We start from the raw sequence: 16,382 nt of genomic DNA, 5'->3' as shown, positions 1-16,382 counted from the left end.
CATGTTCAACCACAAATGTGCAAACACTGATTTAGTGACATTTCAACAACTGAATACTCGTGGTTTACTTCAGAACAGACAAGATTTTTCAGCAAAATCAGGACCAATAGGTTGTGATATCTTTCCTTCCCTCACTGTGATGAGTTCAAAACCAACCACAAACTGTGTTACATTTTATTGAGAGGTGCACCACACACACACACAAAAATCACATTCATAATCATATTTTTTTGTTCTCTTACCACCTGTTCTGGTCCAATGACTCGGTAAACTCCCTCGTGGTTTATCAGATGGTACCATCTCACAGCTTCACCCATGAAATCCAGCTGCACCTGCAATGACATTGTAGGAAAGGTTACACACTATATTTATACCTCCCTAGCAAGTGCTATTATTTCAAGTATTCATCTCATTCAAATATCTAAATTTAGGGTCATGGAGTCAGAGTGATACAGCACTGAAACAAGCCATTTGGACTAGATTGCCCATTACGACCAAGGTGCCCCAGCGACACGTCCCACCTGTCTGGCCCATTCGCCTCTATACCTTTCCTATCCATGTACCTGTCCAAATGCCTCTTACATGTTATAGTTTCAGCCACCAGAAACTCATTCCATACATCCAGCACACTCTGTGTGGTGTACGGTTCATTAGTTTTAAGCATAAATGTTAATGTTAAATAAACTATGGCTTCAGAAGCAATCACTGGGAAATGTTCAGTTTTCATGTTATACAGTGTAGAAGCAGAAAACTCACTAATGGTAGAGATAACAGCAAAACAAAAAAACATAGAAATAAAAATAAACTCTATAAAGATACAATCCGGGTAAAATATCCATGTTCAAATGGTGGAATTGTATTCACTGCCCTCAGAGCGCAGATAAAACCGTTATATGATTGTAGTCAACGTTTATTGACTACAGTTGCTTCTAACACCTGCATACACAATTGGGTTGAAAGAGGGAAACAAGGACAAATGGAGCCATATGGAGGAACAATGCTGCAACCAACCCAATGGATTTGGATGCAACCAATCCTCCAACCCACTGGATTTTATTGTGCATGCCATTACTAAAACAAGATCTGCCAAATTCGGACTTCTGCATGGCATTAACATTAGTGTGGTTGACACCGCAGCTATTTGATGCAATGGATTTTCCACGCATGTTCTAGAACAAAAAAAACTTTTTAAAATTCTCAGAAGAGCTTCAAGTGACCTAATTGGCTAAACCATATTGCAGAAACAAAAGAGGAAGTCCTGAGAATGAGAATCAAATGCTTGCAAAATTAAGCTTTGTAAGCATTTATAACATTGAAATATATTGGTGCATTTGTTGGGACCAAAATTAATGTTGAACATTAATTAATGTTAAACAAAAACGTTCTGATTTAATGATTGCACTAGATTGCAAAAATGTTTTGCTTGCAGTTCATTTAATTCAAATTAACGAAAATTAAAATGGGGAGTTCAAAACATAAATAATTTATAAATTAACCTTTTCTTCTCAAGTTTATCAATTTCATTTGGGAGTCAGTTGCATTAATACTTAAGTAAAGCAATAAGGAAAATCAGTATAGAACTTGTGGATCCAATAATCTGATCTTCCTGACAACATATGGATGATTTCAGTTCCACATACAAACCAAAGCTAACTGAGATCATGCAAATCCCTAAAATTAATACAATGGCATTTCTCAAACTGTCACCCAATGACCGCAATTTCTACAAAAAAAAATATCTAAAACGTGGATATTCAGCTTCACTTGACATTTACAACCGAGATTCTATCATTTTAGAAGGATTCTGGATTTGAGGTAAAATTTCTATTCATATACCCCAACCACCGAGTCTTTCATTAACCATAGAAACAAAGAGCTGCAGATGTTGGTTTATATCAAAGATGCTGGTTTATAGTTCAGTGGAAAGAAGGGTTCCGACCAGAAAAGTCACCTATTCTTTTCTTCCAGGGATGCTGTCTGACCCACTGATTTACTCCAGCACTTTGTGTCTACCTTCCATTAACTATACTTCTGTTGTCAAAGGAAGAGCAATCCTGAGATGCAAGCCACACCTCATCTCAAATGTTTGCTTTATTTACAAGATGGAAATCGGGAATACATCAATGAGCTAAACACTGCAACACTAACAGAAGAAACTAAGCTTCATTATTCTGAAATGCAATTTGGTTAACATCACTAGATTTGAGCGAATCTGTGGGTCTGTGGAAGGGATGAGGACAAAAACAGTTCCTTCCAAAACCAAGGACTTCTAATTGCCAAACAGCAGTTACAATGTGTGCAGTAGTTGTGTAAAATATGAATGGTGATGTACAAATGCCAATGGACAGTTATAACGGTTCTCATTACAACTAGAATGGAAAAACCATAGGCTTACTCATCTTGCTTCACACTAATGAGTTCTCCATTGTTTATATTATTGGTACTTATTTTCCTTAAATATGTGTTATATTATGCTGATACCGCTGATCTACAAAAATGAGAATTAAATGGAAGTTCACTACTGCAATGGGAAATTGTGTCAAAAAGAGAGAAACTACCTGGAAGATCTGTGATTAATCAATCAATATTTTACAGCAAAAAATTAAGATATGATTGAAAACCCAAGTTCCCAATCCTGCCTTATTTGCTAAATATCAGTTTTGTCAAGCATGCAGAATCGACAAATCTATGATACAACACTATTGCCTATTACAAAATCCCTGGGGTGTGGTAAACCATGGGACTAGAATCTGAACAACTACGTTGATGAAAATAAAGTTGTCGCCATAAAATACCATGAACAGGAAATAGAAAACGATCTGTCCAATGTGTTGGGTTTGACCAATACAAAACCATGGATTCCACCCTCCATGTGCAGCAAAGGCCACAATTTAATTGTATCTTTAGGCTTTGCCCACATCTTTTATTCCCTTTAAATGCCACTATACGAGATAGCATTGGTGATTTCAACAATTATTAAAAGAGTTTTAGCTACTTGTAAGAATTTGTCCAAAATAGACATTTAAATGAATTGTCTTCTGCCAATTAATAACTATCTGAAATATATCCTTAGTATTAATTCTGATTAAGAATTTTTTTCAGTCTGTATTAACCACATCACCATGTCAAGAGGCACACTGGCAGCCATTTTGTTGGTGAAAGCTTTATCAATTGTTGCAAACCCCTTTCTGTAAAACTACCTATTTGAACTGTGTTTAATTTTTGCGACAATACAATTTTTGTTTACATTAGTAATATATACTGCAAAATAGATATGTTCATTTGTATGAACGCCAATATTAAATATAAGCACTTTAGATACCTGTAACTTGTGTGTGTCATTACTATGTGACTGGGGATTGCAAATTTCACATTTTCTAATAGGGCTATTACGAAAATATCCAATGCCAAATTTTAATTCACAAACCCATTTCACAATTGTCATTACGTTTACTACATGAAATAAGAGAAGTGATAAGATTAAACACTTGCCACCAGATTTGATGTTTGGAGAACAATTTTTGGGTGACAAAGTGCAATTAAAATGTGTGCCATGGTGTTTAGCCAGTACATTGTTTGAATACATACTAGCAGTAGAGACTGCACAATACCCTGCATGTCTTTCTTCATTCTCATGGAGAAACTTCAAGGAGAATGCGTCAAGTGAGAATGCGTCATAGTGTTTTTAAAACTATAGTACCAATATTAGTAAAGCTATTTACACCAATGTCAATCTCATTTCAGATTTTGATTGACATCATGAAGAATTAAAAAATGTTTTAAACTTTTATATCTGGAAATGTTTTCGGAATTATCTTGAATTTTAAATTTCAGATTGAATAAAGGCTAACCAAGATAATAAACTCTAAAGAAGTCATTCAACGCACCAATTTTTTAAATCCTATATTCAAAATATTTTCATATGAATTTCATTACATCTACATTCATTAATTGGCATTTGAATAAAACTATCTGCAAAAACAGTGATAAATACAAGTTTGGGGTCCCTTATTCTAATTGTTCTTCCAATGCCAGGAGTTGAACCTTCACACCTTCACAATATCCCACCTCATGATTGCAGGAGATGGGATATTGCAAACAAAAATAAATTTGCATTATTTCAATGTTAAGTTACGTTGCTGCTTAACATGTTTTTATACTTACAACACTACAATTTCCAAAATAAAATGGGCATATATAGGGAAATTGTGTACACAACGCTAGATTCATTGGAAGATTCTCTTCGCTGGTGGCAAATAAAAAATAATGGGCAGTGTATTTTTCCATCTTTGATTTACCCGAGAATGCAAGAGTTAATTTTGCACCCTTTTACTGTAGAGCCCACCAAACGAACAATGAGGACATGTTAGACAGACTGCAGTTGCTGCCAAAGGCTTAACAAAAGCAGCAACTGGCAGAAATACACATGTAAGCACGGCAATTCTATCCTTGTGTGGTTTCTCTCGCTGCCTCAACCTTTGCAAGAGGAAGAATGAATTTTGTAATAAAATGGCGCTTCCTCAAAGCTAGTCTTCACTGTAAAGACGAGGAGAAGCTGAACCTACTTCCGGGCACCCATAAATTGGCGGGAAATGTCATGAGCCATATGAAAGTAATTCATCCACAGACATTAAAAAGATTAAACAGAACATTTTGATCAAAATTGCTGACAATAATTTTTGTCTATAAATTCTGAGCTCTTAAATTACACCAAACAATATTAAGTGCATTTGCTACCCCCAAAATTCAGCATTTGCTACCCAATAATTCTGAATTAACAGAAACTTAATTGCAAAATAACTCTTTAAAATGTTGGTAGTAAAATGTTGCTTATTTTCCTGCTTAACCTCTAATTGCTGAACAATATGTTGACAAATCCACAAATTGGGCTTAAAAACCTGGAAAATAATATCTTTAATAAAGCATTTCTGAATGTTAAAAAAAAAAATAGCTACAAAATTTCAGTCCGTACATAAGGGTTTAATTCACCAATAAAAACACACAGGGGCTTTACATTTGGTCCTTCAGGAAATATTGCAAATGGATTGGTTTTGACGGCTGAATTATTTTGCACAAATTTACAAAATATTCTTCATGAACTTGATGAATTGTATCACTAAAATTTTTTAAATGCCAATGTATAAACAAAAAATATTGCATCTTTACTGATGCCAATTAACAATTTTGATGTTTCATATTATCCATTCTTTCCAGATGACTATAACTTCACACAGAGAAGAACATTTGCACTCAGAAAACAGGCCACCATACCAAGCCAAATGAGTGTTTATCCTGTAAACAGAAAATGATGAACACAATAGAATTAACCTGCAAAACTATTTTAAACAAGGTTAGAGGAAGGTTTATGTACAGCTTAGTATACATTTGATTTGGTATATCTTAAACCCTTTAAAGAGAGCATGAAGTGAATTCTTGAAAAAATCAATAAATGCTTGGTGAACAGTTAGTTGTATGTGTGTTCTTTCTGACAACCCACAGAGTTCAGACATGGAGACCACACTTCTATTGAACTGTTATTAGCAATCAATCACTTTATTGTCACAACTTTTGTTTATGTCCACCAAACTTAATTGTTCACCAATTTCTCAAGAGTTAAACTGTATGCAGGCATAAAGAGGCATTTGTACCATGACAGTATTCAATGCAGATGAAAATGTATAACTTCTCAGGGCAGTTTGTTAGCCAAAGATATTTTAAAGATCTTTTTATACCACAGATTAGCAGCTTCAGTTCTACAAGGCAAAGATGAAAAATTTAAAATTAAGGAAGCAGAGTCTTACTATTACAAAACCCACTTGAAATTATACAGAATAGTTAAGATGGCTGATTAAAAATTACCACCTCCCTCCACCGAAGGCTCAAAGAAGCAAGCATAATACAAAATGACAAAATACATGAAAGGGGTTGATTAAATCATGAAACCTTCAGCACAAAGAGTTAACAAAGCCAACACCCAAACAAAGAAATCTTTTGATAACTCATGGATCATCAGTTCAGTTTTAGTTGTATTCAGTAAACAAGTTAATCGATCACAACCTAGGCAATACTTGTTCACGACCATAACCTTGCAAACTAGCACACTGAAGGTCAACAGTAACAAGTATTCTTCTATTATTAACCTTGTGCAACATATTAATCGCTTGAATAAGACCATCGGTGGTTGAAGGCTTGACCTCTGTGTCGTTCTGCAACAGCAAAAAAACATACAAGCTGTATTAAGGTATTAAGGGGAAAAAATACCTAAAGGGTTAATGCGGTCGTTTGCTTTTAGTTTAGATTTATCCAAATAAGGTTTTCAAATCTACCAAAATAAGTTTGTGTCAAATTTACTTTCATTTCAGAGATTGGAGCAGTGCAGTAACAGGCATGGCTGCTATAATTAAGTAGCTCCAATTGTGCTGCATCACAGCACTAGTTTTTCCAAGGACAAAGTTCAATTAAAATAACACTTACTTGTGTACGGTTGTCGTATTCGGAACAAAGAGTGGGGTCTGTTTCCAGTTCCAGCAATCCCTCGATGCTTCCTTCATCTTTCCAGCGTCTGGGGCTTTCTAGGGTAAATGCAGTAACGTGGAAAGAAAGCCCCAGCCCTGCCTTAGTCCTCTTGCCGAGTGCTTCGACAGAACCATTAGTATGCTCAGAGCCTTCGCTTCTGCCATATTGACAGTTCCTGAGCATCAAGGCATCTTTGTGAGTTACTACCATTAACTGTGTAACGCAGCCTACACTGCGGCGTTTGTGTTTCCTCTTGCCTTTGCATGCTGCCGGGTGGACAGTGCAAGTAGCTGCTCCTCGCTGCTGCTCCTTCACGCTCGGGGACGCCGCCGCTGCTCTGCCGCTCCATAATGGGTGTGAACAGACAGTTCTTCTACTTTCACCAACATGGCCTTCTTGCAGCACAACTTCCTCCAGCAGAGGCATTTTGGGAAGGGAAGGGCCGTGCTGGTGCTGATTGGATGTGATGCTATTGACCTCATGGTTTTTGCATGCACCATTGCAGCTGCAGGTTCGGGCATTCACTCCAGCAGTGGCTGGCGGCGTTGGGCTTGCTCTCTCTGGACTCGCACTCTTCCCCAACACTTGCAGATCACCCGCACAGCACTCAACGTAGACCCTGTTTCAAAATAAGATTTAAACATGATTAAAATGCCAATCTTGTGCACAGAGAGAGAGAGCGCGCGTGGGGAAGGAATGGTGAAACATAGGAACAAAAACAATTTAAAAAACCCAATATGTGCACACTCTCTCTCATACACACACACACACACACACACACACACAGAGGGGGAGAAATGGTCAAAATAGGATTTTAACAAAACAAACATTTCCAAACACACACACAGAGGGGCAGGAATTGTCAAAATAGGATTTAAAACTAAAAATTACCAAACTTGTGCGCGCACACACACACACACAAAAATGGTACTTAGAGGTGGTATGGCGTGTGTGCTTTTTGCAGAGTATTTGTAATTGCAATGAGCTTGCAGTGTGGGGTTTCAGTGGAACAAGCAACAAAAAGCAAAGCTGGCCGCCGGCTGAAACTGAAGAGTTCTCAGCGACCACAAAAACATCTGCTGCAGTGAGCTACCCCGCCCTCTACGCTTCCTGCCCGAACCAATTCCTACCTACCAAATCCCCACGGCTTCACAAATGACGTGCATTGCAGATAATAGCCACTAAATGTGCCCTCCTTCCTAAGCAAGGACGTTTCACGCCTTTCCACACTGCAGATTTTACTTATGCCGCGCAAAAATTTGCACAGGGCGCATTTTTATTTAGATTTGCAAATTAAAATCGCAGTTACTGCTCTTAATTATCAAAAAAAAAAAATCGTTCAATGGTTACAAGTCTCCCTACATTTGGTTTCAACGCAAAGGCTGCAGCCGCTAATGTCTTCCTGAACCATTCCCATCATCCCCGCTCTCAGCAAGCCTTGCCACGTCGACAACCCAGTGGAAAAATACTGCAGAGCCTCTCTCACACAGAAGCCATGCCCCTTCACTGGTTTAGGGGAGGAGGGAGGGGGGATGGTTTCATTTCAAGTGCAATGCTTATTTTGACTAGGACCCCGTGTTTATTTAATGTTGCATTACCATAAATACTCACATCAACTTTGTTACATAAATAACCATTTTTACCACTTTAAAAATGAGCAAATTAACTTGTGAATTATATAATTAAACCTAAGTATTTGACATGTTGATACATAAATTATATTATACATTAATATATATTAATAAATTATATGTTCGTTCAAGTTGCTGGAATTATTTTTCTTTACATTTAAAGACCTGGCACTGCAAAAAGGAAATAACAGAGTTGTGAATTTGTGGAATTCTCTGTCACAGAAGGCAGAGGAGCCAATTCACTGAATGCATTCAAAAGAGAGTTAAATAGAGCTCTTAGGGCTAGCGGAATCAAGGGATACGGCAGGAATGTGGTGCTGATTGTGGATGATCAGCCATGATCACATTGAATGGCGGTGCCGGCTCGAAGGGCTGAATGGCCTTCGCCTGCACCTACTATCTATGTATCCATGAAATCAACTTTTTAAGCAAACGTGATATATCAATTTCTCCAAACAGCAGTTACTTTTTACCCCTTGACATTTTCTTGCCTCCTCTCCAGGTATGCCACAGAATTAAGAGGGTGCCAGCAGTTTTATAGGAACTTTCTATGGTTATTATTCAGTGAGTTACTGGATACAGAATAATCATCCAACTAGAAGATGCACTCACTTTAACACGAGAGTGAGTTTACCTGAGAATTTAATTGTCTGCTATGTTTTTTTTGTGACAGAGACATTGAAATGGATTATATAAAGACAATAGACAAAAAAAAGCTTGAGTAACTCAGAAGGACAGGCAGCATCTCTGGAGAGAAGGAATGGGTGATGTTTCAGGTCGAGACCTTCAGCTCACAACAATGTAAGGTGCAGTTCCTCCAGTTTTCATGTAGCCTCACTCAGACAATGGAGGCGACCCAGGGCAGAAAGATCAGTGCGGGAGTGTGAAGAGGAGTTAAATGGTCAGCAACTGAGAGATCCATTCGGTCTTGGCAGACCGAGGCAAATGTTCAGCGAAACTCCACATAGATGGCAAGATCAAACCTACATCTCTAAAGCTTTGAAGCAGCAGTATTAACCACTGTGCTGCGTGTCATCCAAAGTTATTAACAACATGAATTGTGCAGCTGCACACTATTCTCTAGCAGCTGAATAATTTAGAAACCTGATGACCTTTATGCTACTATAGTTGAGTTTGAGTTTGCAACAACCTGATAAATTGATCGGAATTGATCTGATTAAAAGTCTAGCGTGGCAAGTAGGGAATTTAAATTCAAGTAATTAAACAAAAAAAATCTTAAATTAAAAATTAGCATCAAATTAAAAAAATGAAGCTGGCCAAAACAAAAAATCGAATGTATGAACATCCTCCAAGGAAAGACAAATCAAAGTGTGTTTTACTCTTACCTGCTTCCTGAAATACTCAAGCAAAGTGCTCAGGAAAGATTAATAAATACCTGGCGGAAAATTAATTCTTACATTCTTTGAACAAATAATCATCAACTTCCTTTTCATTTTTGCCAACAGAAAATATCATGACCAAATCCAGGATGTCTCCTGAAACTTTTATTCACTGTCTGCTACTTACCTACAACTGTACTATACCTCAGTGCACGTGACAATAAGAAACTAAACTAAAAGTTGTGTGTGATAAATGGCATCTTTCTTAAATCTTGACATAATACAGAAAGATTGTCCATCGTGTGAGAGCATTAAGTTGATGTCATGGATGGTAAAGTGAAATATCATGAAAGTAGATCCAACATCATGGACTGTTCCCATTACAGTCGTAACCAAGGTGAGAATAAGCATAAATCTTTGTCTTTGTATAGGGCTTTTTGCTCCCATCAGGGAGACGGTACAGGAGCCTCAGGTCACGTACTAGTAGGATGAGGAACAGCTTCTACAATAATACAATCACATTGCTGAACTCGGAGTCCCGCCGATAAATTTCTCCGGTCCCTCCATCCCCATTGTTTATAGGGGTTTTCTGCTCACGGAACAACTACTGGACTGACGCAAAACTGCATTTTGTTGTACTCATACTTGTATTTGTGCTTTGACATTAAAGTTGAATTGAATTGAATTGAACGGAAAAATTTGTTCCTCTAGTTGGGTGGCGAGTAATTATCAGTGGATGGGAAGAGACACTGCATTATGCAAAGTATGTTTAAGGCAACAGTGTATAAATACTTGAGGAAGGTATAGAGATAATGACACAGAGCACAGCTGCTAGAGCTGCTCAGAAATCCAAGTTCACTCCTAATCTTGGGTGCTGTTTGCCCGGTGCTTGCACGTTCTCCCCCATGACCGCATTTCCTCCTAGAGCTTCGGTTTCCTCCTCAATGCCAAAGATGTGTGGATTTGTATGTCAATTGGTCTCTGTAAAATTGTCCTTAGCATGTTGGGAGTGGATGCCAGTGGGATAACAGAGTAGTGTGAACAGGTGATCGATTTGTCGGCATGGACTCGGTGGGCCAAAGGGTCTGTTTCCATACTGCACCATAAGGAAGACGGGGCAATGGAGTGAGATTCTGTTAACTCCAAAGTACTAGTACATACAAGATGAGTTGGAGTTATCTTTGGTCCAGTAAACATCTATGCTGTCATCATTTTATCACTCAGCAGCACTTTCACTGAGGCCAAGACTTTAGTGAATGGTAAAGCAGGCACTGATTGGCCTACCTGTTCTTATATTATTATCCATGGACAAAGATCAGAAGTAGACAAGTTAGCAATTTGCTTTTCCTTTTGTCCTGGACGTCAAAGTCCATTTTTGGAAAAGAAAAGATAATTTAAACACGTGTCTGTCTGTCTTTTTTGTTATTTGTAGTGTGTTTTAACAAGTATGTGTTAATATTCTCTGGTTTGTTTTATGTGGGAGGTGGGAGAGGGGGTCAGGGGGAAACTTTTTTGCAATCTCCTACCTTGCCGGAGATGCAATTATTTTCCAGATCGTTTCTCCGGTCACTCTGTGGCCCAACATCGTGAAGCTGGCGACCTTGCTCGAGACTTTGAGCCCCACCGCAGGGCCGTGGACTTACCATCGGAGCCTGTGATCCCTTGCCTGGGATCGATGCTCCAACATTTCGGATTTCAACATCGAGGAGCTCGCGGTCTCGGGTGGAGACTGATGTCAGGAAGCTCCAAAGTTCGAAGAGGTTCGACTAGCCACGATCCGGGGTCCGATCGCCCGGCACGGGGAGCTGAGACTCCCCCGATGCGCGAACTTGATTGCCCCGACGCGGAGGGCTCGACTGCCGGTTGCGGGAGCCAAGATAGCCCCGACAACGGGAGATTCGAGTGCCCCGACCGCGGGAGAACAAAGAAGGGAAGATGATTGAACTTTTTTTGCCTTTCATCACAGTGAGGAATGTGGAGGAGTCTTTGTGGTGGCTGTTCATGTTAAAAATTTATTTGGCTGTCTTGTTGCTCTTTATTGGTATGACTGTATGGCAAATCAAATTCCTCGTATGTTGCAAGACATCCTTGGCTAATAAAGTACTATTATGATTATGAAAGGAAAATTATTAGAATGATTAGAAATGTTATTTCAGTTCAGATTTAGCCTTGGATACCTTCACAATTATTTTGACTTGAAAGGAAAATATGATGCATTTGGTGACTTTTCAGGTGTAGCTATGGAATTTGCCAATGCTTTTTCATCCAATTGCATGGTAATCTCAAAACTCGACAACTTGACAGAGAAAGTTTTAAATCTCAGAATTGCAAAACCATGCCAGGAAATATTTGGACAATTTGAACTTAATTGGAAAAGATCAGGATAGGCTTTAATTCGTGTATTTCACTACACATTTTATTTTCATTTAATTTAATTTAGAGTCCACCGAGTCCGCACCGACCAGCAATCCCTGCACATTAACACTACTCTACACACACTGGGGACAATTTTTTTTACATTTATACCAAGCCAATTGACCTACAAACCTGTACGTCTTTGGAGCGTGGGAGGAAAGCGAAGAGAAAACCCATGCAGGTCACGGGGAGAACAAACAAACTCCATAGAGATAGCATCCCTAGTCAGGGTAGAACCCGGGTCTCCTATTCTGTAAGGCAGTTGCTCTACTGCTGCGCCACTGTGCCACCCATCTAAAGGGAAACAAGTCCATTTTATAATTGGGAAATCTTTCTTCGTGGTAAGGTTCACACATAGATTGTATGATTCACTCATAAATCAATCAATCTCGATCCTTCAGTAAATTATAAATTTCAAGACCACATGGTCACGACCAGTGATATTTACAGTCAATCCATTATATTGCGGTTGATGCAGCTTGGTCCTCACAAGGACGCAGGGAATGCAAAATCATGTTACAATAGGATTAAGAGCTTGCAAGATTGGCCTAAATATTCTGACCTCCACCAATGAAATTTCCTGCGCACTGACCTGGTGTGTTTCTCCTTAACAAATGTAGGATCGTCAAGGTGTTTGGAGGAGGGGAAATCACAGTGCATAAATCGCTCCAAAACCACTCGGTATTTCTGCAGCTGCACCAGACAGCCTGCAAAAGACAAAAACCACAAATAGGAACTAAATATAGAAAGTAATGAATACACACAGGAAATGCAACTCGGGCTAAAAGTTGCAAAAAAAAAGCAGCTTAGCATGCTGGTTGTGGAACAGCGAGTAGCCATTGATTTTTATTACTTTGATGTATGTGTTACAGTTCTGCCTTAAATAGCTATTTAAAATATACTTTTCAGTGGTTCAATGCTTCTTTTATTGTCACATGTACCAAAAGTACAGTGAAATACATTTTGCATAGAGTTCAGTGAGATTATAGCCATACGTAGAGACAATCCCTGACAATCCAATGTTGGCCTGGTAGCAGATGGTGACGGTGGAGGGAAGCCTGTAACCCAGGAATCAGTGCTTGGACCCATATCGAACCTTTGTACACATAAATGATTTGGAAGCAAACGTAGGAGCTATGATTAGCAAGTTTGCAGATGATTCAAAAAATGATGGTGTTGTTGATGAGCAGTCTTCAGCCACAGCATGATAACGTTCAGCTGTTAAATTGGGCCTAATCAGCAAATGGAATTTAATCCTGATAAATGCCAAGTTATACGTTTTTACGGAGATAGGGAGGGTAGGGATTACACCATACATGATCAGGCACCATGGGGGATTGAGGAACAGAGAAACTTTGGTGTACAAGTCCACAGATCCCCAAAGGTTGCAGCACAGGAAGATAAAGGAGTGAAGGCGGAACATGTGATGCTGGCCTTCAAGAGCTGGGACACTGAGTACAAGAACATGGAAGAACATGGAAGATAAAACTTTGGTTCGGCAAGGCTGAAATATTGTGTCTGCAGTTATAATAATAATAATAATAATAATAATAACTTTATTACTGACTCAAGGTCCAGACAAGGGGCAACATTACATAAAAATATTACATTGCATATTAAATATCATAAAATACATATAAAATCTTAGTATATCACTTATAAAAACATCATAATTTGTATATATTTTTTAAAAACACAATAGATAAGTTAAAAATCCAGATTAAAAATCCAGTTACTTCTTACACATGGGTTACTTTGGTTAGGAGGTGAAACTGGAGTCATACAGCAGGAAAACAGGCCCTTCAGCCCAACATGCTCACGCCGACCAATATGTCCCATCTACATTAGTCCCACCGATGAGGATGTGTTTGCTTTCTTGTAGTTGAGGAGGATGAGCAGTGTTTCTGATGCAAGTAGACAACATTATGAGGGAATTGATGGGCCAAATATTAAAAACCTTTCCCCTTTGCAGAGGTGTACAATCAGAATAACATTGGTTTTGATAAGAAGTAAGAGTTTTAGCAGGGATCATCACCCAAGGGCGGTTGGAAACTGAAACATTACCCGAGTGGGTGATGGAGCCTGGTAGCCTCACCATCTGTTAGATCGGGACACGCATTGCCATCCTCAAGGCATAAAAGACTACAGACCAAGTATAGATGGGTACTTAAAGGTCAGCATGGACAGGGCATTATAACTCAAATGACAATGAGTCTGCATCTGCTACACCAGGTGTGGATCACTGCACTCCTGTTCAAACACTGGGGCCCTGTTTCCCCGTGCTCCCTTCCACACACTGAGGCCCTGGTTCCCTTGAAACTTCCCATGGCCCTGTTTGAAGTGCTCTCTTTGTACTACAGTTCAGTAAAAGTCTTACTGTACATAAGCACAATCATACCTAAGTGCAAGAGTGTAGGAATAGATTAGACCGACACAGCACACAAGAGTCACCTGGCACCAACTTGTACCTTTCAAATTAATTATTCTGAGACTTTTTTTTTTTAAAGCGAATTAAAACTGTGCTGGTGCATCAATTGGAATAAGATCCAATAATCCTGAAAATCTGCCAGATCAGCACCAAAGTCGTGAGCGTAATGGATTAACTGAGTTTTGCTGAATTTCTTAATAATAGAAATGGCAGAAATTGGTCAAACGTCTATTTATTACTAACTCCCCTGTGAAATAACTTAATAACTAACAAACGACTCGAGTCTGAAGAATGAATGATAGGTCAAGCACAGTACGACCCACCGTATCACTTGGGGCCAGTGTTCACACATTCCCAGTGAGAAAGCAAACTTGGAAAGGCACATTGAGAAAACTGCAGCTGCTTATAAACTCCTGACATCTCAAGAGGGTGCAACTTGAATATGCTGATAATGTTAACTCCAAGTTTAAAGTCTTGTTTCTCTTTCCGCAGAAATTGACCCGATCATTCCCTCCTCTGACGCAAGAAAGTACATGCATTTTGCAAGATCAATGTACAATGTTTTACATTATTGTGAGATAATAACAGCAAAAAGTTAAGAGGATGAAAGAAACACATATAATTAGAGGAATCATTTATTAAAAAAATTTAATTACTTGGAAGTAATTTTTAAATAACATGAACGACACAGTACTGCTGCCACTTTAAGTTCTTACCTATATATGAGGTATCACTAAATGCTGTTTGGCTCTCTTCAGAGTTCTGCAAAACACAGTCTAGTGAACCCGATGCATCCACAAGTTGCAAATGACCTGTCACTGAATTAGCCTGGAACACCCCATTCAATATCTGGAAAGGGATCATTTGAACAAGTTAACCATTGTTCATTCCCCACAGCTGAGTTGAGATATACAGATGGTGTGCAGAGAGAAAATACAAATCTTTCTCATACCTATCTACTCTCGCTTCATAGTTTTCATGAACAAGGGACAATATTCTCTCCCTCTCTAAATGACATCTGATGCTGGTTATAGCATATACCGAGTCTAACCTCGGCCCGTGAACTAACAAAGAAGCACGTTACCATTTTTAAATGTATGTGCGGTGGTTACCACTCATGGAACACAGATGGTCTCTGGCGACAAGCTAACCGTTTTAAAAATTGTTACCAATTAATTTTATGGCAGAATCAAAATGATCTTTGTGCAACAAGAGTATTTCTCATGTCACTTCAACACCAAATTGGTCCGAGATATCTATTTGAACCAGATGTTTAAAGGTGGGGGAGCGGCAGGATGTGGGGTTTTGCAAAATGTTGGTGGGGCAAATAAGGTTGCAGCATTTTTGCAATCTTGTTTATCTTGCAGCAGCAGATTTCTCACTGTGGTGGGAACAGGTGTTTAGCTTAGAGATACAGTGCGGAAACAGGTCCTTCGGCCCACCGAGTCCTCGCCTGCCTACGATCCCCACACACTAACACTATCCTCCACACCAGAGAGAATTTAAAATGTTATCAAGCCAATTTACCGACAAACCTGTACTTCTTTGGAGTGTGGGAGGAAACTGGACCTCCCAGAGATAACCCACGGGGTCACACCCTGGGTTCGATCCTGACCCTGATGGGTCTCTGAGAAGGGAGGGGAGCGTATGAATCGAAAGGGGATAGAGGCAAGTTGAGTGAGAGGACAAGAACAGTGCAAATGCAATATAATGTGGAAAAATGTAATATTATTGACTTTCACAAGACAGAAAATTAGAGTGTTTCTAATATTAGATACCCCGTCTCTCCTCCACATCTGAAAAAGGGTCTCGACCCGAAACATCACCTATTCCTTCTCTCCAGAGATGCTTGCTGTCCTGAGTTTCTCCAGCATTTTGTGTCTCTTCCTCATCTACCCAGTTCTCACCACAACCCCCCCACCCCTGCCCCTACACACCTTCCTTTCTACTCCCCCTGTCCGCGACGCCCAGTTTCTTTAAACTCCTCCATCCGCAACTATCACCTCCTATTCCAGGTCGCCTATTTTCCTTCACCAACCCCCTCCCTTTTCC

General features: G+C 39.2%; 1 protein-coding gene across 1 annotated transcript in view; it reads right to left on the bottom strand.

Annotated features, from left to right (window-relative positions):
- ctc1 (CTS telomere maintenance complex component 1) overlaps positions 1-16,382 on the bottom strand; it is a 68,546-nt gene that overhangs the window by 28,516 nt on the left and 23,648 nt on the right. Inside the window, exons 11-14 of the mRNA XM_055661477.1 lie at positions 15,047-15,179; positions 12,495-12,609; positions 6,475-7,135; positions 243-332 (exon numbers count right to left, since the gene is read on the bottom strand). Coding sequence (XP_055517452.1) covers positions 243-332; positions 6,475-7,135; positions 12,495-12,609; positions 15,047-15,179 — 999 coding nt within the window. The remainder of the gene's footprint in view (positions 1-242; positions 333-6,474; positions 7,136-12,494; positions 12,610-15,046; positions 15,180-16,382) is intronic.

Source organism: Leucoraja erinacea, chromosome 33 (genome assembly GCF_028641065.1).
Source record: "Leucoraja erinacea ecotype New England chromosome 33, Leri_hhj_1, whole genome shotgun sequence".
NCBI lineage: Eukaryota > Metazoa > Chordata > Chondrichthyes > Rajiformes > Rajidae > Leucoraja > Leucoraja erinaceus.
Note: the sequence above shows the minus strand (reverse complement) of the source record. Positions and strands in the feature narration are given on the sequence as shown.